Source organism: Dendropsophus ebraccatus, chromosome 4 (assembly GCF_027789765.1).
Source record: "Dendropsophus ebraccatus isolate aDenEbr1 chromosome 4, aDenEbr1.pat, whole genome shotgun sequence".
NCBI classification, from domain to species: Eukaryota; Metazoa; Chordata; class Amphibia; order Anura; family Hylidae; genus Dendropsophus; species Dendropsophus ebraccatus.
In genome coordinates this window covers 678,948-704,518 of record NC_091457.1, presented here as the reverse complement: position 1 = coordinate 704,518, position 25,571 = coordinate 678,948, and the positions used below count along the sequence as shown (strand labels likewise).

At 54.0% G+C, this 25,571-nt stretch overlaps 1 protein-coding gene across 1 annotated transcript in view; it reads left to right on the top strand.

The window, feature by feature from the left end:
* Positions 1-25,571, top strand: part of OTOG (otogelin) — a 230,428-nt gene that overhangs the window by 10,388 nt on the left and 194,469 nt on the right. Inside the window, exons 4-5 of the mRNA XM_069967756.1 lie at positions 13,168-13,240; positions 16,860-16,952. Coding sequence (XP_069823857.1) covers positions 13,168-13,240; positions 16,860-16,952 — 166 coding nt within the window. The remainder of the gene's footprint in view (positions 1-13,167; positions 13,241-16,859; positions 16,953-25,571) is intronic.

The following is a 25,571-nucleotide window of genomic DNA, read 5'->3' as shown; positions in this document are numbered from 1 at the left end:
ACCCGGGGGGCCTAACCGCCGCGCCACCAACACCACCCGGGGGGCCTAACCGCCGCGCCGCCACCACCACCACCCGGGGGGCCTAACCGCCGCGCCACCATCACCACCCGGGGGGCCCACCGCTGCGCCACCACCACCCGGGGGGCCTAACCGCTGCGCCACCACCACCACTACCCGGGGGGCCTAACCGCTGCTCCACCACCCGGGGGGCCTAACCGCTGTGCCACCACCACCCAGGGGGCCTAACCGCTGTGCCACCACCACCCAGGGGGCCTAACCGCTGTGCCACCACCATATCCTAGGGGGCCTAACCGCCGGAGGTGTAGATGTTAGGCGGCAGGAGAAGGTGAGGTGTAAATTCCAGGTCTGTTACCCCCAGGCTGTTCCCCCTGTGCCCCTATGCCGGGCTCCTGCTACCCCCAGGCTGTTCCCCCTGTGCCCCCATGCTAGGCTCTCTGTTCCCCCTGTGCCCTCATGTCAGGCTCTCTGTTACCCTCAGGCTGTTCCCCCTCTGCCCCCATGCCAGGCTCCCTTTTACCCTCAGGCTGTTCCCCCTCTGCCCCCGTGCCAGGCTCCCTTTTACCCTCAGGCTGTTCCCCCTCTGCCCCCGTGCCAGGCTCCCTTTTACCCTCAGGCTGTTCCCCCTCTGCCCCCGTGCCAGGCTCTCTGTTCTCCCTCTGCCCCCGTGCCAGGCTCCCTGTTAACCTCAGGCTGTTCCCCCTGTGCCCCCATGCCAGGCTCGCTGTTCCCCCTGTGCCCCCATGCCAGGCTCTCTGTTCCCCCTGTGCCCCCATGCCAGGCTCTCTGTGCCCCCATGCCAGGCTCTCTGTTCCCCCTGTGCCCCCATGCCAGGCTCTCTGTTCCCCTCAGGCTCTCTGTTCCCCCTGTGCCCCCATGCCAGGCTCTCTGTTCCCCCTGTGCCCCCATGCCAGGCTACCTGCTACCCCCAGGGCTGTTCCCCGTGTGCCCCCATGCCAGGCTCTCTTTTACCCCCAGGCTGTTCCCCATGTGCCCCCATGCCAGGCTCCCTGCTACCCCTGTGCCCGCATGCCAGACTCTGTTCCCCCTGTGCCCCCATTCCAAACTCTCTGTTCCCCCTGTGCCCCCATTCCAGACTCTCTGTTTCCCCTGTGCCCCCATGCCAGGCTCCCTGCTACCCCTAGGGCTGTTCCCCGTGTACCCCCATGCCAGGCTCTCTGTTACCCCCAGGCTGTTACCCCTGCTACCCCTGTGCCCCCATGCCAGGCTCTCTGTTCCCTCTGTGCCCCCATGCCAGGCTCCTGGTTACCCTCAGGCTGTTCCCCCTGTGCCCCCATGCCAGGCTCTCTGTTCCCCCTGTGCCCCCATGCCAGGCTCTCTGTGCCCCCATGCCAGGCTCTCTGTTCCCCCTGTGCCCCCATGCCAGGCTCTCTGTTCCCCTCAGGCTCTCTGTTCCCCCTGTGCCCCCATGCCAGGCTCTCTGTTCCCCCTGTGCCCCCATGCCAGGCTACCTGCTACCCCCAGGGCTGTTCCTCGTGTACCCCCATGCCAGGCTCTCTTTTACCCCCAGGCTGTTCCCCATGTGCCCCCATGCCAGGCTCCCTGGTACCCCTGTGCCCCCATGCCAGACTCTGTTCCCCCTGTGCCCCCATTCCAAACTCTCTGTTCCCCCTGTGCCCCCATTCCAGACTCTCTGTTTCCCCTGTGCCCCCATGCCAGGCTCCCTGCTACCCCTAGGGCTGTTCCCCGTGTACCCCCATGCCAGGCTCTCTGTTACCCCCAGGCTGTTACCCCTGCTACCCCTGTGCCCCCATGCCAGGCTCTCTGTTCCCTCTGTGCCCCCATGCCAGGCTCCTGGTTACCCTCAGGCTGTTCCCCCTGTGCCCCCATGCCAGGCTCTCTGTTCCCCCTGTGCCCCCATGCCAGGCTCCCTGTTACCCTCAGGCTGTTCCCCCTGTGCCCCCATGCCAGGCTCCCTGTTACCCTCAGGCTGTTCCCCCTGTGCCCCCATGCCAGGCTCTCTGTTCCCCCTGTGCCCCCATGCCAGGCTCTCTGTTCCCCCTCTGCCCCCATGCCAGGCTCCCTGTTACCCTCAGGCTGTTCCCCCTCTGCCCCCATGCCAGGCTCCCTTTTACCCTCAGGCTGTTCCCCCTCTGCCCCCGTGCCAGGCTCTCTGTTCCCCCTCTGCCCCCGTGCCAGGCTCCCTGTTAACCTCAGGCTGTTCCCCCTGTGCCCCCATGCCAGGCTCGCTGTTCCCCCTGTGCCCCCATGCCAGGCTCTCTGTGCCCCCATGCCAGGCTCTCTGTTCCCCCTGTGCCCCCATGCCAGGCTCTCTGTTCCCCCTGTGCCCCCATGCCAGGCTCTCTGTTCCCCTCAGGCTCTCTGTTCCCCCTGTGCCCCCATGCCAGGCTCTCTGTTCCCCCTGTGCCCCCATGCCAGGCTACCTGCTACCCCCAGGGCTGTTCCTCGTGTACCCCCATGCCAGGCTCTCTTTTACCCCCAGGCTGTTCCCCATGTGCCCCCATGCCAGGCTCCCTGCTACCCCTGTGCCCCCATGCCAGACTCTGTTCCCCCTGTGCCCCCATTCCAAACTCTCTGTTCCCCCTGTGCCCCCATTCCAGACTCTCTGTTTCCCCTGTGCCCCCATGCCAGGCTCCCTGCTACCCCTAGGGCTGTTCCCCGTAAACCCCCATGCCAGGCTCTCTGTTACCCCCAGGCTGTTACCCCTGCTACCCCTGTGCCCCCATGCCAGGCTCTCTGTTCCCTCTGTGCCCCCATGCCAGGCTCCTGGTTACCCTCAGGCTGTTCCCCCTGTGCCCCCATGCCAGGCTCTCTGTTCCCCCTGTGCCCCCGTGCCAGGCTCCCTGTTACCCTCAGGCTGTTCCCCCTGTGCCCCCATGCCAGGCTCCCTGTTACCCTCAGGCTGTTCCCCCTGTGCCCCCATGCCAGGCTCTCTGTTCCCCCTGTGCCCCCATGCCAGGCTCTCTGTTCCCCCTCTGCCCCCATGCCAGGCTCTCTGTTCCCCCTCTGCCCCCATGCCAGGCTCCCTGTTACCCTCCGGCTGTTCCCCCTCTGCCCCCATGCCAGGCTCTCTGTTCCCCCTCTGCCCCCATGCCAGGCTCTCTGTGCCCCCATGCCAGGCTCCCTGTTACCCTCAGGCTGTTCCCCCTGTGCCCCCATGCCAGGCTCCCTGTTACCCTCAGGCTGTTCCCCCTCTGCCCCCATGCCAGGCTCTCTGTTCCCCCTCTGCCCCCATGCCAGGCTCTCTGTTCCCCCTCTGCCCCCATGCCAGGCTCTCTGTTCCCCCTGTGCCCCCATGCCAGGCTCTCTGTTCCCCCTCTGCCCCCATGCCAGGCTCTCTGTTCCCCCTGTGCCCCCATGCCAGGCTCTCTGTTCCCCCTGTGCCCCCATGCCAGGCTCTCTTTTCCCCCTGTGCCCCCATGCCAGGCTCTCTGTTCCCCCTCTGCCCCCATGCTGTGTAGATCCAGAAGAAGTGTCCCGGTTGGTTTGGTGACCACTCTGTTTTCATAGGGATTAATCTCTATTTTGCCTGCGGCGGGGATTTTTGGAGGATCTTCTCCCCCGGGACCCCGCTCCGGATTGTCCTCAACTTCTGTTCTTCTAGATCAGTTTCCATTATCACAAAGAAGAAGATCTTGTTTCAGGTAGAGCCCGGCCCGATGCCAGCTCGCTGCCCCTGCCACCTTATGGATGGCTAGCCTCCCCCGACGAAGAAATCCTAAACTGCCATCAGTATCCCTAGAATCCGAATATTATAGGTATGAAATACACGATTATTATACAAACCAGCTGGGCAGCAGGATCTGTGTAACAGTCTACTAGATCTCCCCAGATTCACATGCTACAAGGTCCAGGAGAAGAGATCTCCCCAGATTCACATGCTACAAGGTCCAGGAGAAGAGATCTCCCCAGATTCACATGCTACAAGGTCCAGGAGAAGAGATCTCACCAGATTCACATGCTACAAGGTCCAGGAGAAGAGATCTCACCAGATTCACATGCTACAAGGTCCAGGAGAAGAGATCTCCCCAGGTTCACATGCTACAAGGTCCAGGAGAAGAGATCTCCCCAGATTCAGACACTGCAAGGTCCAGGAGAAGAGATCTCCCCAGATTCAGGAATAACAAGGTCCAGGAGAAGAGATCTCACCAGATTCACATGCTACAAGGTCCAGGAGAAGAGATCTCACCAGATTCAGGAATAACAAGGTCCAGGAGAAGAGATCTCACCAGATTCACATGCTACAAGGTCCAGGAGAAGAGATCTCACCAGATTCACATGCTACAAGGTCCAGGAGAAGAGATCTCCCCAGATTGAGACACTGCAAGGTCCAGGAGAAGAGATCTCACCAGATTCACATGCTACAAGGTCCAGGAGAAGAGATCTCCCCAGATTCACATGCTACAAGGTCCAGGAGAAGAGATCTCACCAGATTCACATGCTACAAGGTCCAGGAGAAGAGATCTCACCAGATTCACATGCTACAAGGTCCAGGAGAAGAGATCTCACCAGATTCACATGCTACAAGGTCCAGGAGAAGAGATCTCACCAGATTCACATGCTACAAGGTCCAGGAGAAGAGATCTCACCAAATTCACATGCTACAAGGTCCAGGAGAAGAGATCTCCCCAGATTCACATGCTACAAGGTCCAGGAGAAGAGATCTCCCCAGATTCACATGCTACAAGGTCCAGGAGAAGAGATCTCCCCAGATTCACATGCTACAAGGTCCAGGAGAAGAGATCTCACCAGATTCAGGAACAACAAGGTCCAGGAGAAGAGATCTCACCAGATTCACATGCTACAAGGTCCAGGAGAAGAGATCTCCCCAGATTGAGACACTGCAAGGTCCAGGAGAAGAGATCTCCCCAGATTCACATGCTACAAGGTCCAGGAGAAGAGATCTCCCCAGATTCACATGCTACAAGGTCCAGGAGAAGAGATCTCCCCAGATTGAGACACTGCAAGGTCCAGGAGAAGAGATCTCCCCAGATTCACATGCTACAAGCTCCAGGAGAAGAGATCTCCCCAGATTCAGGAACAACAAGGTCCAGGAGAAGAGATCTCCCCAGGTTCACATGCTACAAGGTCCAGGAGAAGAGATCTCCCCAGATTCAGACACTGCAAGGTCCAGGAGAAGAGATCTCCCCAGATCCAGGAACAACAAGGTCCAGGAGAAGAGATCTCCCCTGATTCACATGCTACAAGGTCCAGGAGAAGAGATCTTCCCAGATTCAGACACTGCAAGGTCCAGGAGAAGAGATCTCCCCAGATTCAGGAACAACAAGGTCCAGGAGAAGAGATCTCACCAGATTCACATGCTACAAGGTCCAGGAGAAGAGATCTCACCAGATTCAGGAACAACAAGGTCCAGGAGAAGAGATCTCACCAGATTCACATGCTACAAGGTCCAGGAGAAGAGATCTCCCCAGATTCACATGCTACAAGGTCCAGGAGAAGAGATCTCCCCAGATTCACATGCTACAAGGTCCAGGAGAAGAGATCTCACCAGATTCACATGCTACAAGGTCCAGGAGAAGAGATCTCCCCAGATTCACATGCTACAAGGTCCAGGAGAAGAGATCTCCCCAGATTCACATGCTACAAGGTCCAGGAGAAGAGATCTTACCAGATTCACATGCTACAAGGTCCAGGAGAAGAGATCTCCCCAGATTCACATGCTACAAGGTCCAGGAGAAGAGATCTCACCAGATTCACATGCTACAAGGTCCAGGAGAAGAGATCTCCCCAGATTCACATGCTACAAGGTCCAGGAGAAGAGATCTCACCAGATTCACATGCTACAAGGTCCAGGAGAAGAGATCTCCCCAGATTCACATGCTACAAGGTCCAGGAGAAGAGATCTCCCCAGATTCACATGCTACAAGGTCCAGGAGAAGAGATCTTACCAGATTCACATGCTACAAGGTCCAGGAGAAGAGATCTCCCCAGATTCACATGCTACAAGGTCCAGGAGAAGAGATCTCACCAGATTCACATGCTACAAGGTCCAGGAGAAGAGATCTCCCCAGATTCACATGCTACAAGGTCCAGGAGAAGAGATCTCACCAGATTCAGGAACAACAAGGTCCAGGAGAAGAGATCTCACCAGATTCACATGCTACAAGGTCCAGGAGAAGAGATCTCACCAGATTCACATGCTACAAGGTCCAGGAGAAGAGATCTCCCCAGATTGAGACACTGCAAGGTCCAGGAGAAGAGATCTCCCCAGATTCACATGCTACAAGCTCCAGGAGAAGAGATCTCCCCAGATTCAGGAACAACAAGGTCCAGGAGAAGAGATCTCCCCAGGTTCACATGCTACAAGGTCCAGGAGAAGAGATCTCCCCAGATTCAGACACTGCAAGGTCCAGGAGAAGAGATCTCCCCAGATTGAGACACTGCAAGGTCCAGGAGAAGAGATCTCATCAGATTCACATGCTACAAGGTCCAGGAGAAGAGATCTCACCAGATTCACATGCTACAAGGTCCAGGAGAAGAGATCTCCCCAGATTCACATGCTACAAGGTCCAGGAGAAGAGATCTCCCCAGATCCAGGAACAACAAGGTCCAGGAGAAGATATCTCCCCTGATTCACATGCTGCAAGGTCCAGGAGAAGAGATCTCCCCAGATTCAGGAACAACAAGGTCCAGGAGAAGAGATCTCACCAGATTCACATGCTACAAGGTCCAGGAGAAGAGATCTCACCAGATTCACATGCTACAAGGTCCAGGAGAAGAGATCTCCCCAGATTGAGACACTGCAAGGTCCAGGAGAAGAGATCTCATCAGATTCACATGCTACAAGGTCCAGGAGAAGAGATCTCACCAGATTCACATGCTACAAGGTCCAGGAGAAGAGATCTCCCCAGATTCACATGCTACAAGGTCCAGGAGAAGAGATCTCCCCAGATTCACATGCTACAAGGTCCAGGAGAAGAGATCTCCCCAGATTCAGACACTGCAAGGTCCAGGAGAAGAGATCTTCCCAGATTCAGACACTGCAAGGTCCAGGAGAAGAGATCTCCCCAGATTCAGGAACAACAAGGTCCAGGAGAAGAGATCTCACCAGATTCACATGCTACAAGGTCCAGGAGAAGAGATCTCACCAGATTCACATGCTACAAGGTCCAGGAGAAGAGATCTCCCCAGATTGAGACACTGCAAGGTCCAGGAGAAGAGATCTCATCAGATTCACATGCTACAAGGTCCAGGAGAAGAGATCTCACCAGATTCACATGCTACAAGGTCCAGGAGAAGAGATCTCCCCAGATTCACATGCTACAAGGTCCAGGAGAAGAGATCTCCCCAGATTCACATGCTACAAGGTCCAGGAGAAGAGATCTCCCCAGATTCAGACACTGCAAGGTCCAGGAGAAGAGATCTCCCCAGATCCAGGAACAACAAGGTCCAGGAGAAGAGATCTCCCCAGATTCACATGCTACAAGGTCCAGGAGAAGAGATCTTCCCAGATTCAGACACTGCAAGGTCCAGGAGAAGAGATCTCCCCAGATCCAGGAACAACAAGGTCCAGGAGAAGAGATCTCCCCAGATTCACATGCTACAAGGTCCAGGAGAAGAGATCTCCCTAGATTGAGACACTGCAAGGTCCAGGAGAAGAGATCTCACCAGATTCACATGCTACAAGGTCCAGGAGAAGAGATCTCCCCAGATTCAGATGCTACAAGGTCCAGGAGAAGAGATCTCCCCAGATTCAGATGCTACAAGGTCCAGGAGAAGAGATCTCCCCAGATACAGACACTGCAAGGTCCAGGAGATGAGATCTCACCAGATCCAGGAACAACAAGGTCCAGGAGAAGAGATCTCCCCAGATTCACATGCTACAAGGTCCAGGAGAAGAGATCTTCCCAGATTCAGACACTGCAAGGTCCAGGAGAAGAGATCTCCCCAGATTCAGGAACAACAAGGTCCAGGAGAAGAGATCTTACCAGATTCACATGCTACAAGGTCCAGGAGAAGAGATCTCCCCAGATTCACAAGCTACAAGCTCCAGGAGAAGAGATCTCACCAGATTCACATGCTACAAGCTCCAGGAGAAGAGATCTCACCAGATTCACATACTACAAGGTCCAGGAGAAGAGATCTCACCAGATTCACATACTACAAGGTCCAGGAGAAGAGATCTCCCCAGATTCAGGGACAACAAGGTCCAGGAGAAGAGATCTCACCAGATTCAGGAACAACAAGGTCCAGGAGAAGAGATCTCACCAGATTCAGGAACAACAAGGTCCAGGAGAAGAGATCTCACCAGATTCAGGAATAACAAGGTCCAGGAGAAGAGATCTCACCAGATTCAGGAATAACAAGGTCCAGGAGAAGAGATCTCACCAGATTCAGGAATAACAATGTCCAGGAGAAGAGATCTCCCCAGATTCACATGCTACAAGGTCCAGGAGAAGAGATCTCCCCAGATTCACATGCTACAAGGTCCAGGAGAAGAGATCTCCCCAGATTCACATGCTACAAGGTCCAGGAGAAGAGATCTCACCAGATTCAGGAATAACAAGGTCCAGGAGAAGAGATCTTACCAGATTCACATGCTACAAGGTCCAGGAGAAGAGATCTCCCCAGATTCACATGCTACAAGGTCCAGGAGAAGAGATCTCCCCAGATTCAGACACTACAAGCTCCATGAGAAGAGATCTCCCCAGATTCAGACACTGCAAGGTCCAGGATCCCTGTATCTCCTCCTGTAGCTGTATCTGAATTTAGTAAGATCTTCATGTTGTGTGGTTCCTGGAAACCAACAGTCTATGGATAACAACCACAGCCTCCCCGGCCTCCATGTGGTCTCAGCCTCACTCTCCTCACCTCTCTATTATAGTACACAGCAGAGTCTCACAGCCTCCCCGGCCTCCATGTGGTCTCAGCCTCACTCTCCTCACCTCTCTATTATAGTACACAGCAGAGTCTCACAGCCTCCCCGGCCTCCATGTGGTCTCAGCCTCACTCTCCGCACCTCTATTATAGTACACAGCAGAGTCTCACAGCCTCCCCGGCCTCCATGTGGTCTCAGCCTCACTCTCCTCACCTCTATTATAGTACACAGCAGAGTCTCACAGCCTCCCCCGGCCTCCATGTGGTCTCAGCCTCACTCTCCTCACCTCTCTATTATAGTACACAGCAGAGTCTCACAGCCTCCCCGGCCTCCATGTGGTCTCAGCCTCACTCTCCTCACCTCTATTATAGTACACAGCAGAGTCTCACAGCCTCCCCCGGCCTCCATGTGGTCTCAGCCTCACTCTCCTCACCTCTATTATAGTACACAGCAGAGTCTCACAGCCTCCCCCGGCCTCCATGTGGTCTCAGCCTCACTCTCCGCACCTCTATTATAGTACACAGCAGAGTCTCACAGCCTCCCCCGGCCTCCATGTGGTCTCAGCCTCACTCTCCTCACCTCTATTATAGTACACAGCAGAGTCTCACAGCCTCCCCGGCCTCCATGTGGTCTCAGCCTCTCTCTCCTCACCTCTATTATAGTACACAACAGAGTCTCACAGCCTCCCCCGGCCTCCATGTGGTCTCAGCCTCACTCTCCTCACCTCTCTATTATAGTACACAGCAGAGTCTCACAGCCTCCCCCGGCCTCCATGTGGCCTCAGCCTCACTCTCCTCACCTCTATTATAGTACACAGCAGAGTCTCACAGCCTCCCCGGCCTCCATGTGGTCTCAGCCTCACTCTCCTCACCTCTCTATTATAGTACACAGCAGAGTCTCACAGCCTCCCCGGCCTCCATGTGGTCTCAGCCTCACTCTCCTCACCTCTCTATTATAGTACACAGCAGAGTCTCACAGCCTCCCCGGCCTCCATGTGGTCTCAGCCTCACTCTCCTCACCTCTATTATAGTACACAGCAGAGTCTCACAGCCTCCCCGGCCTCCATGTGGTCTCAGCCTCACTCTCCTCACCTCTCTATTATAGTACACAGCAGAGTCTCTCAGCCTCCCCCGGCCTCCATGTGGTCTCAGCCTCACTCTCCTCACCTCTCTATTATAGTACACAGCAGAGTCTCACAGCCTCCCCCGGCCTCCATGTGGTCTCAGCCTCACTCTCCTCACCTCTCTATTATAGTACACAGCAGAGTCTCACAGCCTCCCCCGGCCTCCATGTGGTCTCAGCCTCACTCTCCTCACCTCTCTATTATAGTACACAGCAGAGTCTCACAGCCTCCCCCGGCCTCCATGTGGTCTCAGCCTCACTCTCCTCACCTCTATTATAGTACACAGCAGAGTCTCACAGCCTCCCCGGCCTCCATGTGGTCTCAGCCTCTCTCTCCTCACCTCTATTATAGTACACAACAGAGTCTCACAGCCTCCCCCGGCCTCCATGTGGTCTCAGCCTCACTCTCCTCACCTCTCTATTATAGTACACAGCAGAGTCTCACAGCCTCCCCCGGCCTCCATGTGGCCTCAGCCTCACTCTCCTCACCTCTATTATAGTACACAGCAGAGTCTCACAGCCTCCCCGGCCTCCATGTGGTCTCAGCCTCACTCTCCTCACCTCTCTATTATAGTACACAGCAGAGTCTCACAGCCTCCCCCGGCCTCCATGTGGTCTCAGCCTCACTCTCCGCACCTCTCTATTATAGTACACAGCAGAGTCTCACAGCCTCCCCCGGCCTCCATGTGGTCTCAGCCTCACTCTCCTCACCTCTCTATTATAGTACACAGCAGAGTCTCACAGCCTCCCCCGGCCTCCATGTGGTCTCAGCCTCACTCTCCTCACCTCTCTATTATAGTACACAGCAGAGTCTCACAGCCTCCCCCGGCCTCCATGTGGTCTCAGCCTCACTCTCCTCACCTCTATTATAGTACACAGCAGAGTCTCACAGCCTCCCCGGCCTCCATGTGGTCTCAGCCTCACTCTCCTCACCTCTATTATAGTACACAGCAGAGTCTCACAGCCTCCCCCGGCCTCCATGTGGTCTCAGCCTCACTCTCCTCACCTCTATTATAGTACACAGCAGAGTCTCACAGCCTCCCCCGGCCTCCATGTGGTCTCAGCCTCACTCTCCTCACCTCTCTATTATAGTACACAGCAGAGTCTCACAGCCTCCCCCGGCCTCCATGTGGTCTCAGCCTCACTCTCCGCACCTCTATTATAGTACACAGCAGAGTCTCACAGCCTCCCCCGGCCTCCATGTGGTCTCAGCCTCACTCTGCTCACCTCTATTATAGTACACAGCAGAGTCTCACAGCCTCCCCGGCCTCCATGTGGTCTCAGCCTCACTCTCCTCACCTCTATTATAGTACACAGCAGAGTCTCACAGCCTCCCCCGGCCTCCATGTGGTCTCAGCCTCACTCTCCTCACCTCTATTATAGTACACAGCAGAGTCTCACAGCCTCCCCCGGCCTCCATGTGGTCTCAGCCTCACTCTCCTCACCTCTCTATTATAGTACACAGCAGAGTCTCACAGCCTCCCCGGCCTCCATGTGGTCTCAGCCTCACTCTCCTCACCTCTCTATTATAGTACACAGCAGAGTCTCACAGCCTCCCCCGGCCTCCATGTGGTCTCAGCCTCACTCTCCGCACCTCTATTATAGTACACAGCAGAGTCTCACAGCCTCCCCGGCCTCCATGTGGTCTCAGCCTCACTCTCCTCACCTCTATTATAGTACACAGCAGAGTCTCACAGCCTCCCCGGCCTCCATGTGGTCTCAGCCTCACTCTCCTCACCTCTCTATTATAGTACACAGCAGAGTCTCACAGCCTCCCCCGGCCTCCATGTGGTCTCAGCCTCACTCTCCGCACCTCTATTATAGTACACAGCAGAGTCTCACAGCCTCCCCGGCCTCCATGTGGTCTCAGCCTCACTCTCCTCACCTCTCTATTATAGTACACAGCAGAGTCTCACAGCCTCCCCCGGCCTCCATGTGGTCTCAGCCTCACTCTCCTCACCTCTCTATTATAGTACACAGCAGAGTCTCACAGCCTCCCCGGCCTCCATGTGGTCTCAGCCTCACTCTGCTCACCTCTATTATAGTACACAGCAGAGTCTCACAGCCTCCCCGGCCTCCATGTGGTCTCAGCCTCACTCTCCTCACCTCTATTATAGTACACAGCAGAGTCTCACAGCCTCCCCCGGCCTCCATGTGGTCTCAGCCTCACTCTCCTCACCTCTATTATAGTACACAGCAGAGTCTCACAGCCTCCCCCGGCCTCCATGTGGTCTCAGCCTCACTCTCCTCACCTCTATTATAGTACACAGCAGAGTCTCACAGCCTCCCCGGCCTCCATGTGGTCTCAGCCTCACTCTCCTCACCTCTATTATAGTACACAGCAGAGTCTCACAGCCTCCCCCGCCGCCATGTGGTCTCAGCCTCACTCTCCTCACCTCTATTATAGTACACAGCAGAGTCTCACAGCCTCCCCCGGCCTCCATGTGGTCTCAGCCTCACTCTCCTCACCTCTATTATAGTACACAGCAGAGTCTCACAGCCTCCCCGGCCTCCATGTGGTCTCAGCCTCACTCTCCTCACCTCTATTATAGTACACAGCAGAGTCTCACAGCCTCCCCGGCCTCCATGTGGTCTCAGCCTCACTCTCCTCACCTCTCTATTATAGTACACAGCAGAGTCTCACAGCCTCCCCCGGCCTCCATGTGGTCTCAGCCTCACTCTCCTCACCTCTCTATTATAGTACACAGCAGAGTCTCACAGCCTCCCCCGGCCTCCATGTGGTCTCAGCCTCACTCTCCGCACCTCTCTATTATAGTACACAGCAGAGTCTCACAGCCTCCCCGGCCTCCATGTGGTCTCAGCCTCACTCTCCTCACCTCTATTATAGTACACAGCAGAGTCTCACAGCCTCCCCCGGCCTCCATGTGGTCTCAGCCTCACTCTCCTCACCTCTATTATAGTACACAGCAGAGTCTCTCAGCCTCCCCGGCCTCCATGTGGCCTCAGCCTCAGCGAGACTTTAGACGGGGGCTTCTGGTTTTATATTAAGTGTAAACCCCCCTGTTACATGTTGCCTGACAACCCTCCTCCCTGTGTTCCCAGCCCCCCCGGATGAGTGACCCTCAGGGGCACAGGAACCCTACTGCCAGCATGGTGGGGGAGGGGACACGTTACAGGTAGTGGGCACATGAGACAGTCCAGCCGGAGTCTAATCTGTGTCTGATTTTCCTTTCTTCTTTTTTCAGGAAATCAGAGTGAGAGGTGATCAGCCAGGAGCGGCGCCCCCAGAGGAGAGGAGGCCCCCCAAAGTAAAGTGCGGTATGATACACACCAGGTAGAGGGTTGGCTGCGGTCACATGGTGGGCAGCGGGGGTGTCAATGCGCTCGGATCGGCCTGGGGGCATTTATACCCTGCAGGATGCACTTCTATACACACGTTCCCTGCAGAGATTCCCTGCACCGCCCTCCTCCGTACACACGCTCTCCCTGCACCGCCCTCCTACGTACACACGCTCTCCCTGCAGAGATTCCCTGCACCGCCCTCCTCCGTACACACGCTCTCCCTGCACCGCCCTCCTACGTACACACGCTCTCCCTGCAGAGATTCCCTGCACCGCCCTCCTCCGTACACACGCTCTCCCTGCACCTCCCTCCTCCGTACACACGCTCTCCCTGCACCGCCCTCCTCCGTACACACGCTCTCCCTGCACCGCCCTCCTCCGTACACACGCTCTCCCTGCACCGCCCTCCTCCGTACACACGCTCTCCCTGCACCGCCCTCCTCCGTACACACGCTCTCCCTGCACCGCCCTCCTCCGTACACACGCTCTCCCTGCAGAGATTCCCTGCACCGCCCTCCTCCGTACACACGCTCTCCCTGCACCGCCCTCCTCCGTACACACGCTCTCCCTGCACCGCCCTCCTCCGTACACACGTTCCCTGCAGAGATTCCCTGCACCGCCCTCCTCCGTACACACGCTCTCCCTGCACCTCCCTCCTCCGTACACACGCTCTCCCTGCACCTCCCTCCTCCGTACACACGCTCTCCCTGCACCGCCCTCCTCCGTACACACGCTCTCCCTGCACCGCCCTCCTCCGTACACATGCTCTCCCTGCAGAGATTCCCTGCACCGCCCTCCTCTGTACATACCCTCTCCCTGCAGAGATTCCCTGCACCGCCCTCCTCCGTACACACCCTCTCCCTGCAGAGATTCCCTGCACCGCCCTCCTCCGTACACTCACTCTCCCTGCACCGCCCTCCTCCGTACACACGCTCTCCCTGCACCGCCCTCCTCCGTAAACACGCTCTCCCTGCAGAGATTCCCTGCACTGCCCTCCTCCGTACACACGCTCTCCCTGCACCGCCCTCCTTCGTACACACGCTCTCCCCGCAGAGATTCCCTGCACCTCCCTCCTCCGTACACACGCTCTCCCTGCAGAGATTCCCTGTACCGCCCTCCTCCGTACACACGCTCTCCCTGCACCGCTCTCCCTTCAGAGATTCCCCGCACCGCCCTCCTCCGTACACGCGCTCTCCCTTCAGAGATTCCCCGCACCGCCCTCCTCCGTACACGCGCTCTCCCTGCACCGCCCTCCTCCATACACACGCTCTCCCTGCACCGCCCTCCTCCGTACACTCACTCTCCCTGCACCGCCCTCCTCCGTACACACGCTCTCCCTGCAGAGATTCCCTGCACCGCCCTCCTCCGTACACACCCTCTCCCTGCAGAGATTCCCTGCACCGCCCTGCCCCGTACACACTCTCTCCCTGCACCGCCCTCCTCCGTACACACGCTCTCCCTGCAGAGAATCCCTGCACCTCCCTCCTCCCTACACACGCTCTCCCTGCAGAGATTCCCTGCACCCTCCTCCGTACACACGCTCTCCCTGCAGAGATTCCCCGCACCGCCCTCCTCCGTACACACGCTCTCCCTGCAGAGATTCCCTGCACTCTCCCCCGTACACACGCTCTCCCTGCAGAGATTCCCTGCACCTCCCACCTCCGTACACACGCTCTCCCTGCAGAGATTCCTCGCACCCTCCTCCGTATACACGCTCTCCCTGCAGAGATTCCCTGCACCTCCCTCCTCCGTACACACGCTCTCCCTGCAGAGATTCCCTGCACCCTCCCCCGTACACACGCTCTCCCTGCACCTCCCTACTCCGTATACACGCTCTCCCTGCAGAGATTCCCTGCACCTCCCACCTCCGTACACACGCTCTCCCTGCAGAGATTCCCTGCACCCTCCCCCGTACACACGCTCTCCCTGCACCTTCCTCCTCCGTATACACGCTCTCCCTGCAGAGATTCCCTGCACCACCCTTCTCCGTACACACGCTCTCCCTGCACCGCCCTCCTCCGTACACACGCTCTCCCTGCAGAGATTCCCTGCACCTCCCTCCTCTGTACACACGCTCTCCCTGCAGAGATTCCCTGCACCGCCCTCCTCCGTACACACTCTCTCCCTGCAGAGATTCCCTGCACCGCCCTCCTCCGTACACACTCTCTCCCTGCAGAGATTCCCTGCATCCTCCCCCGTACACACGCTCTCCCTGCAGAGAATCTCTGCACCGCCCTCTTCCGTACACACGCTCTCCCTGCAGAGATTCCTCGCACCCTCCTCCGTATACACGCTCTCCCTGCAGAGATTCCCTGCACCGCCCTTCTCCGTACACACGCTCTCCCTGCACCGCCCTCCACTGTACACACGCTCTCCCTGCACCGCCCTCCTCCGTACACACGCTCTCCCTGCAGAGGTTCCCTGCACCGCCCTCCTCCGTACACATGCTCTCCCTGCAGAGATTCCCTGCACCGCCCTCCTCCGTACACATGCTCTCCCTGCAGAGATTCCCTGCACCGCCCTCCTCCGTACGCACGCTCTCCCTGCAGATTCCCTGCACCTCCCTCCCCCGTACACACGCTCTCCCTGCAGAGATTCCCTGCACCGCCCTCCTCCGTACGCACGCTCTCCCTGCAGATTCCCTGCACCTCCCTCCCCCGTACACACGCTCTCCCTGCAGAGATTCCCTGCACCGCCCTCCTCCGTACACGCGCTCTCCCTGCAGAGATTCCCTTCACCCTCCCCCGTACGCACGCTCTCCCTGCAGAGATTCCCTGCACCGCCCTCCTCCGTACACGCGCTCTCCCTGCAGAGATTCCCTTCACCCTCCCCCGTACGCACGCTCTCCCTGCAGAGATTCCCTGCACCGCCCTCCCCCGTACACGCGCTCTCCCTGCAGAGATTCCCTGCACCCTCCTCCGTACACACGCTCCCTCCGCGCTCCCTTCGTACTGACATTTATTACGGTTGATCTCTCGGGAAGGTAATAAGCGATGATTACAGATTTTTATTTTCTGCAGTTCAGACCAGTGACCTGGAAATTACTGGAGATGAAACTTCAGAGGCTGCAGATGTGAGTTCAGATCCACCCTGGACATCTGCAGAACATCGCAGCCTCGCAGCTGCCAGCCAGGTGTCTGCAGAACAATGGAGGCCGCTCCCCAGGTGTCATCACTCAGAATGAGGCCCATCTCCCCTCCGTGCCCTCTGCTGCTTCTCATGTTCTAATAAGATTCCACGTGCTTGTAAAGCCCCAACGTATTCCACAGCGCTGTATAGAGCTCCACATCACTCCTATCTGACCCTGGGGCCGAGCGGTGGCCGAGCTCCTCCTGGGGCCGAGCGGTGGCCGAGCTCCTCCTGGGGCCGAGCGGTGGCCGAGCTCCTCCCGGGCGCAGAGCGGTGGCCGAGCTCCTCCCGGGCGCAGAGCGGTGGCCGAGCTCCTCCCGGGCGCAGAGCGGTGGCCGAGCTCCTCCCGGGCGCAGAGCGGTGGCCGAGCTCCTCCCAGGCGCAGAGCCCAGCTCCTTCCACGGCCGGAAGGGGGGAGGGGTGCAGAGACATGTGACACGCCTGTAACACGTCTCCTCACTCCGCAGACGTCCTTCCCTGCTTCAATGGAGGAGAATGTTGGCAGAAGAAGTTCTGTGACTGCAGCCGATACAACGCGTCTGGATCCAGATGTCAGATAGGTGAGTGTCATGTGATGCATGTCTCTGGTCATGTGACATGACTGCTTCAAATATGACCCCTACATCAGTACTGGGGAGGACGGGGAGCGGAGGTGGACCCCTACATCAGTACCGGGGAGGACAGGGAGCGGAGGTGGACCCCTACATCAGTACCGGGGAGGACAGGGGGCAGAGGTGGACCCCTACATCAGTACTGGGGAGGACAGGGGGCAGAGGTGGACCCCTACATCAGTACTGGGGAGGACAGGGAGCGGAGGTGGACCCCTACATCAGTACCGGGGAGGACAGGGGGCAGAGGTGGACCCCTACATCAGTACTGGGGAGGACAGGGGGCAGAGGTGGACCCCTACATCAGTACTGGGGAGGACAGGGGGCAGAGGTGGACCCCTACATCAGTACTGGGGAGGACAGGGCAGAGGTGGACCCCTACATCAGTACTGGGGAGGACAGGGCAGAGGTGGACCCCTACATCAGTACCGGGGAGGACAGGGAGCGGAGGTGGACCCCTACATCAGTACTGGGGAGGACAGGGAGCGGAGGTGGACCCCTACATCAGTACCGGGGAGGACAGGGGGCGGAGGTGGACCCCTACATCAGTACTGGGGAGGACAGGGGGCAGAGGTGGACCCCTACATCAGTACCGGGGAGGACGGGGAGCGGAGGTGGACCCCTACATCAGTACCGGGGAGGACAGGGAGCAGAGGTGGACCCCTACATCAGTACTGGGGAGGACAGGGGGCGGAGGTGGACCCCTACATCAGTACTGGGGAGGACAGGGAGCGGAGGTGGACCCCTACATCAGTACCGGGGAGGACAGGGAGCGGAGGTGGACCCCTACATCAGTACCGGGGAGGACGGGGAGCGGAGGTGGACCCCTACATCAGTACCGGGGAGGACAGGGAGCAGAGGTGGACCCCTACATCAGTACCGGGGAGGACAGGGAGCGGAGGTGGACCCCTACATCAGTACTGGGGAGGACGGGGAGCGGAGGTGGACCCCTACATCAGTACCGGGGAGGACAGGGAGCAGAGGTGGACCCCTACATCAGTACCGGGGAGGACGGGGAGCGGAGGTGGACCCCTACATCAGTACTGGGGAGGACGGGGCAGAGGTGGACCCCTACATCAGTACTGGGGAGGACGGGGCAGAGGTGGACCCCTACATCAGTACCGGGGAGGACTCCTCCTCGCCTCACCCCATCACTCCTCCTCCTCGCCTCACCCCATCACTCCTCCTCCTCCTCCTCCGTGCCTCACCCCATCACTCCTCTTCCTCCTCCTCCATGCCTCACCCCATCACTCCTCCTCCTCCTCCATGCCTCACCCCATCACTCCTCCTCCTCCTCCTCCATGCCTCACCCCATCACTCCTCCTCCTCCTCCTCCGTGCCTCACCCCATCACTCCTCCTCCATGCCTCACCCCATCACTCCTCCTCCTCCTCCATGCCTCACCCCATCACTCCTCCTCCTCCTCCATGCCTCACCCCATCACTCCTCCTCCTCCTCCTCCATGCCTCACCCCATCACTCCTCCTCCTCCGTGCCTCACCCCATCACTCCTCCTCCTCCTCCTCCGTGCCTCACCCCATCACTCCTCCTCCTCCTCCTCCGTGCCTCACCCCATCACTCCTCCTCCTCCTCCTCCGTGCCTCACCCCATCACTCCTCCTCCTCCTCCTCCATGCCTCACCCCATCACTCCTCCTCCTCCTCCGTGCCTCACCCCATCACTCCTCCTCCTCCTCCTCCGTGCCTCACCCCATCACTCCTCCTCCTCCTCCTCCATGCCTCACCCCATCACTCCTCCTCCTCCTCCATGCCTCACCCCATCACTCCTCCTCCTCCTCCTCCTCCATGCCTCACCCCATCACTCCTCCTCCTCCTCCTCCATGCCTCACCCCATCACTCCTCCTCCTCCTCCTCCATGCCTCACCCCATCACTCCTCCTCCTCCTCCATGCCTCACCCCATCACTCCTCCTCCTCCTCCTCCGTGCCTCACCCCATCACTCCTCCTCCTCCTCCTCCATGCCTCACCCCATCACTCCTCCTCCTCCTCCTCCATGCCTCACCCCATCACTCCTCCTCCTCCTCCTCCATGCCTCACCCCATCACTCCTCCTCCTCCTCCATGCCTCACCCCATCACTCCTCCTCCTCCGTGCCTCACCCCATCACTCCTCCTCCTCCGTGCCTCACCCCATCACTCCTCCTCCTGTAGGTGTATATCTATGGTATATGTACATGTGCTCAGGGCTGTGGAGTCGGAGTTGGAAAAAATTGTACCGACTCAGACTCCAGCTTTAAAAAAATCTTTAAAAAATGTAGAATTTAATTTTGATATGAATTTTACAAGTTTTGCTCATGAATATATATTATGAGCAACATTCTAATAGGACACTGGCCCTATTACATAAGGGTGGTCGGGGAATATATCAGTAATAGGACACTGGCCCTATTAGATAAGGGTGGTCGGGGAATATACCAGTAATAGGACACTGGCCCTATTACATAAGGGTGGTCGGGGAATATATCAGTAATAGGACACTGGCCCTATTACATAAGGGTGGTCGGGGTATATATCAGTAATAGGACACTGGCTCTATTACATAAGGGTGGTCGGGGAATATATCAGTAATAGGACACTGGCCCTATTACATAAGGGTGGTCGGGGAATATATCAGTAATAGGACACTGGCCCTATTACATAAGGGTGGTCGGGGAATATATCAGTAATAGGACACTGGCCCCATTACATAAGGGTGGTCGGGTATATATCTGTAATAGGACACTGGCCCTATTACATAAGGGTGGTCGGGGAATATATCAGTAATAGGACACTGGCCCTATTACATAAGGGTGGTCGGGGAATATATCAGTAATAGGACACTGGCCCTATTACATAAGGGTGGTCGGGGAATATATCAGTAATAGGACACTGGCCCTATTACATAAGGGTGGTCGGGGAATATATCAGTAATAGGACACTGGCCCTATTACATAAGGGTGGTCGGGGAATATATCAGTAATAGGACACTGGCCCTATTACATAAGGGTGGTCAGGGAATATATCAGTAATAGGACACGCCCTATTACATAAGGGTGGTCGGGGAATATATCAGTAATAGGACACTGGCCCTATTACATAAGGGTGGTCGGGGAATATATCAGTAATAGGACACTGGCCCTATTACATAAGGGTGGTCGGAGAATATATCAGTAATAGGACACTGGCCCTATTACATAAGGGTGGTCGGGGAGAAGTTGTCATCTGTGTGTGTGTGTGCATGTGCTATGGCTCCAGTAGGCTTTGTGGTCAGTGTATATACATGTATGTGCTGTAGTTGTATATCTATGGTATATGTATATGTGTGGTAGGTGTATATCCATGGTATATGTACATGTGCTGTAGGAGTATATCCATGGTATATGTACATGTGTGGTAGGTGTATATCCATGGTATATGTACATGTATGTGCTGTAGGTGTATATCCATGGTATATGTACATGTATGTGCTGTAGGTGTATATCCATGGTATATGTACATGTGCTGTAGGTGTATATCCATGGTATATGTACATGTATGTGCTGTAGGTGTATATCCATGGTATATGTACATGTGCTGTAGGTGTATATCCATGGTATATGTACATGCGCTGTAGGTGTATATCCATGGTATATGTACATGTGCTGTAGGTGTATGTACATGCGCTGTAGTTGTATATCCATGGTATATGTACATGTGCTGTAGGTGTATATCCATGGTATATGTACATGCGCTGTAGGTGTATATCCATGGTATATGTACATGCGCGGTAGTTGTATATCCATGGTATATGTACATGTATGTGCTGTAGTTGTATATCCATGGTATATGTACATGTGCTGTAGGTGTATATCCATGGTATATGTACATGTATGTGCTGTAGGTGTATATCCATGGTATATGTACATGTATGTGCTGTAGGTGTATATCCATGGTATATGTACATGTATGCTCTGTAGGTGTATATCCATGGTATATGTACATGTGCTGTAGGTGTATATATATGGTATATGTACATGTATGTGCTGTAGGTGTATATCCATGGTATATGTACATGTATGTGCTGTAGGTGTATATCCATGGTATATGTACATGTATGTGCTGTAGGTGTATATCCATGGTATATGTACATGTATGCTCTGTAGGTGTATATCCATGGTATATGTACATGCGCTGTAGTTGTATAACTATGGTATATGTACATGCGCTGTAGGTGTATATCCATGGTATATGTACATGTATGTGCTGTAGTTGTATATCCATGGTATATGTACATGTATGTGCTGTAGGTGTATATATATGATATATGTACATGCGCTGTAGTTGTATATCCATGGTATATGTACATGCGCGGTAGTTGTATATCCATGGTATATGTACATGTATGTGCTGTAGGTGTATATCCATGGTATATGTACATGTGTGGTAGGTGTATATCCATGGTATATGTACATGTGCTGTAGGTGTATATCCATGGTATATGTACATGCGCTGTAGTTGTATATCCATGGTATATGTACATGCGCTGTAGTTGTATAACTATGGTATATGTACATGTGCTGTAGGTGTATATCCATAGTATATGTACATGCGCTGTAGTTGTATATCCATGGTATATGTACATGTATGTGCTGTAGTTGTATATCCATGGTATATGTACATGTATGTGCTGTAGGTGTATATATATGGTATATGTACATGCGCTGTAGTTGTATATCCATGGTATATGTACATGTATGTGCTGTAGTTGTATAACTATGGTATATGTACATGTGCTGTAGGTGTATATCCATGGTATATGTACATGCGCTGTAGTTGTATATCCATGGTATATGTACATGCGCTGTAGTTGTATAACTATGGTATATGTACATGCGCTGTAGTTGTATATCCATGGTATATGTACATGTATGTGCTGTAGGTGTATATATATGATATATGTACATGCGCTGTAGTTGTATATCCATGGTATATGTACATGCGCGGTAGTTGTATATCCATGGTATATGTACATGTATGTGCTGTAGGTGTATATCCATGGTATATGTACATGTGTGGTAGTGTAACGCCCGGAGTAGTGGATCCACTGGACCGGCACCAGCGATGGCACAAACCTCACCAGGGAGCGGAGTCTAAGGGGCCGCTGGTTTTCACCAGAGCCCGCCGCAAGGCGGGATGGACTTGCTGCGGCAGGCGACCCCCAGGTCGCTACCCCTGGCTTGGTTGCTGGTGTCGGCAGGCGAGGCGTGGCTGGAGATGGCACAGGCAATAGTCTGCAGATGAGAGAGCACGTGACAAGCTGGACACAGGAACAGGTGGAGTGACAGGGGAACAGGAACCAGGAACAGGGACTAGGGACCAGGTAACGGACAGGACTCAGGAACAGGGACTAGGGACCAGGTAACGGACAGGACACAGGAACAACAGGGGGCTGGGCCAAACGCTATGGGAAGCATGTAGAGGCTCCAACCCAGGGGACAGGGCATGCTGGGATTTATAGGGGAGTGATTAGGTGCAACTACCAATTAGGAGCGCACTGCCCCTTTAAATCTGAGACAGCCGGCGCGCGCGCGCCCTAGGAGGCGGGGACGCGCGCGCCGGCCGGCACAGCGGGAGACAGGAGCGTGGAGAGGTGAGGCGCCCCCCGGGGCCGAGGTGATAGCAGCGCCGGGTCCCCGACTATGGACACCGGCTGCTGCATGGGGCAGGAAGCGGTCGCGGCGGCGGCCCGGAACGCGGGACGCCGCCGCGGCCGTGACAGGTAGGTGTATATCCATGGTATATGTACATGTGCTGTAGGTGTATATCCATGGTATATGTACATGCGCTGTAGTTGTATATCCATGGTATATGTACATGTATGTGCTGTAGGTGTATATCCATGGTATATGTACATGTGTGGTAGGTGTATATCCATGGTATATGTACATGTGCTGTAGGTGTATATCCATGGTATATGTACATGCGCTGTAGTTGTATATCCATGGTATATGTACATGCGCTGTAGTTGTATAACTATGGTATATGTACATGTGCTGTAGGTGTATATCCATGGTATATGTACATGTATGTGCTGTAGGTGTATATCCATGGTATATGTACATGTGTGGTAGGTGTATATCCATGGTATATGTACATGTATGTGCTGTAGGTGTATATCCATGGTATATGTACATGTGCTGTAGGTGTATATCCATGGTATATGTACATGTATGTGCTGTAGGTGTATATCCATGGTATATGTACATGTGTGGTAGGTGTATATCCATGGTATATGTACATGTGCTGTAGGTGTATATCCATGGTATATGTACATGCGCGGTAGTTGTATAACTATGGTATATGTACATGTGCTGTAGGTGTATATCCATGGTATATGTACATGTATGTGCTGTAGTTGTATATCCATGGTATATGTACATGTATGTGCTGTAGGTCTATATATATGGTATATGTACATGCGCTGTAGGTGTATATCCATGGTATATGTACATGTATGTGCTGTAGGTGTATATCCATGGTATATGTACATGTGCTGTAGGTGTATATCCATGGTATATGTACATGCGCTGTAGGTGTATATCCATGGTATATGTACATGCGCGGTAGTTGTATATCCATGGTATATGTACATGTATGTGCTGTAGGTGTATATATATGGTATATGTACATGCGCTGTAGTTGTATATTCATGGTATATGTACATGCGCTGTAGGTGTATATCCATGGTATATGTACATGTGCTGCAGGTGTATATCCATGGTATATGTACATGCGCTGTAGTTGTATATTCATGGTATATGTACATGTATGTGCTGTAGGTGTATATCCATGGTATATGTACATGCGCTGTAGTTGTATAGCTATGGTATATGTACATGCGCTGTAGGTGTATATCCATGGTATATGTACATGTATGTGCTGTAGTTGTATATCCATGGTATATGTACATGTATGTGCTGTAGGTGTGTATATATATATATGGTATATGTACATGCGCTGTAGGTGTATATCCATGGTATATGTACATGCGCGGTAGTTGTATATCCATGGTATATGTACATGTGCTGTAGGTGTATATCCATGGTATATGTACATGCGCTGTAGTTGTATATTCATGGTATATGTACATGCGCTGTAGGTGTATATCCATGGTATATGTACATGTGCTGTAGGTGTATATCCATGGTATATGTACATGCGCTGTAGGTGTATATCCATGGTATATGTACATGTATGTGCTGTAGGTGTATATCCATGGTATATGTACATGTGCTGTAGGTGTATATCCATGGTATATGTACATGTATGTGCTGTAGGTGTATATCCATGGTATATGTACATGTGCTGTAGGTGTATATCCATGGTATATGTACATGCGCTGTAGGTGTATATCCATGGTATATGTACATGTGCTGTAGGTGTATGTACATGCGCTGTAGTTGTATATCCATGGTATATGTACATGTGCTGTAGGTGTATATCCATGGTATATGTACATGTATGCTCTGTAGGTGTATATCCATGGTATATGTACATGCGCTGTAGGTGTATATCCATGGTATATGTACATGCGCTGTAGGTGTATATCCATGGTATATGTACATGCGCGGTAGTTGTATATCCATGGTATATGTACATGTATGCGTTGTAGGTGTATATCCATGGTATATGTACATGCGCTGTAGTTGTATAACTATGGTATATGTACATGCGCTGTAGGTGTATATCCATGGTATATGTACATGTATGTGCTGTAGTTGTATATCCATGGTATATGTACATGTATGTGCTGTAGGTGTATATATATGATATATGTACATGCGCTGTAGTTGTATATCCATGGTATATGTACATGTATGTGCTGTAGGTGTATATCCATGGTATATGTACATGCGCTGTAGGTGTATATCCATGGTATATGTACATGCGCTGTAGGTGTATATCCATGGTATATGTACATGCGCGGTAGTTGTATATCCATGGTATATGTACATGTATGCGTTGTAGGTGTATATCCATGGTATATGTACATGCGCTGTAGTTGTATAACTATGGTATATGTACATGCGCTGTAGGTGTATATCCATGGTATATGTACATGTATGTGCTGTAGTTGTATATCCATGGTATATGTACATGTATGTGCTGTAGGTGTATATATATGATATATGTACATGCGCTGTAGTTGTATATCCATGGTATATGTACATGCGCGGTAGTTGTATATCCATGGTATATGTACATGTGCTGTAGGTGTATATCCATGGTATATGTACATGTATGTGCTGTAGGTGTATATCCATGGTATATGTACATGTATGTGCTGTAGTTGTATATCCATGGTATATGTACATGTATGTGCTGTAGGTGTATATATATGGTATATGTACATGCGCTGTAGGTGTATATCCATGGTATATGTACATGTGCTGTAGGTGTATATCCATGGTATATGTACATGTATGTGCTGTAGTTGTATATCCATGGTATATGTACATGTATGTGCTGTAGGTGTATATATATGATATATGTACATGCGCTGTAGTTGTATATCCATGGTATATGTACATGTGCTGTA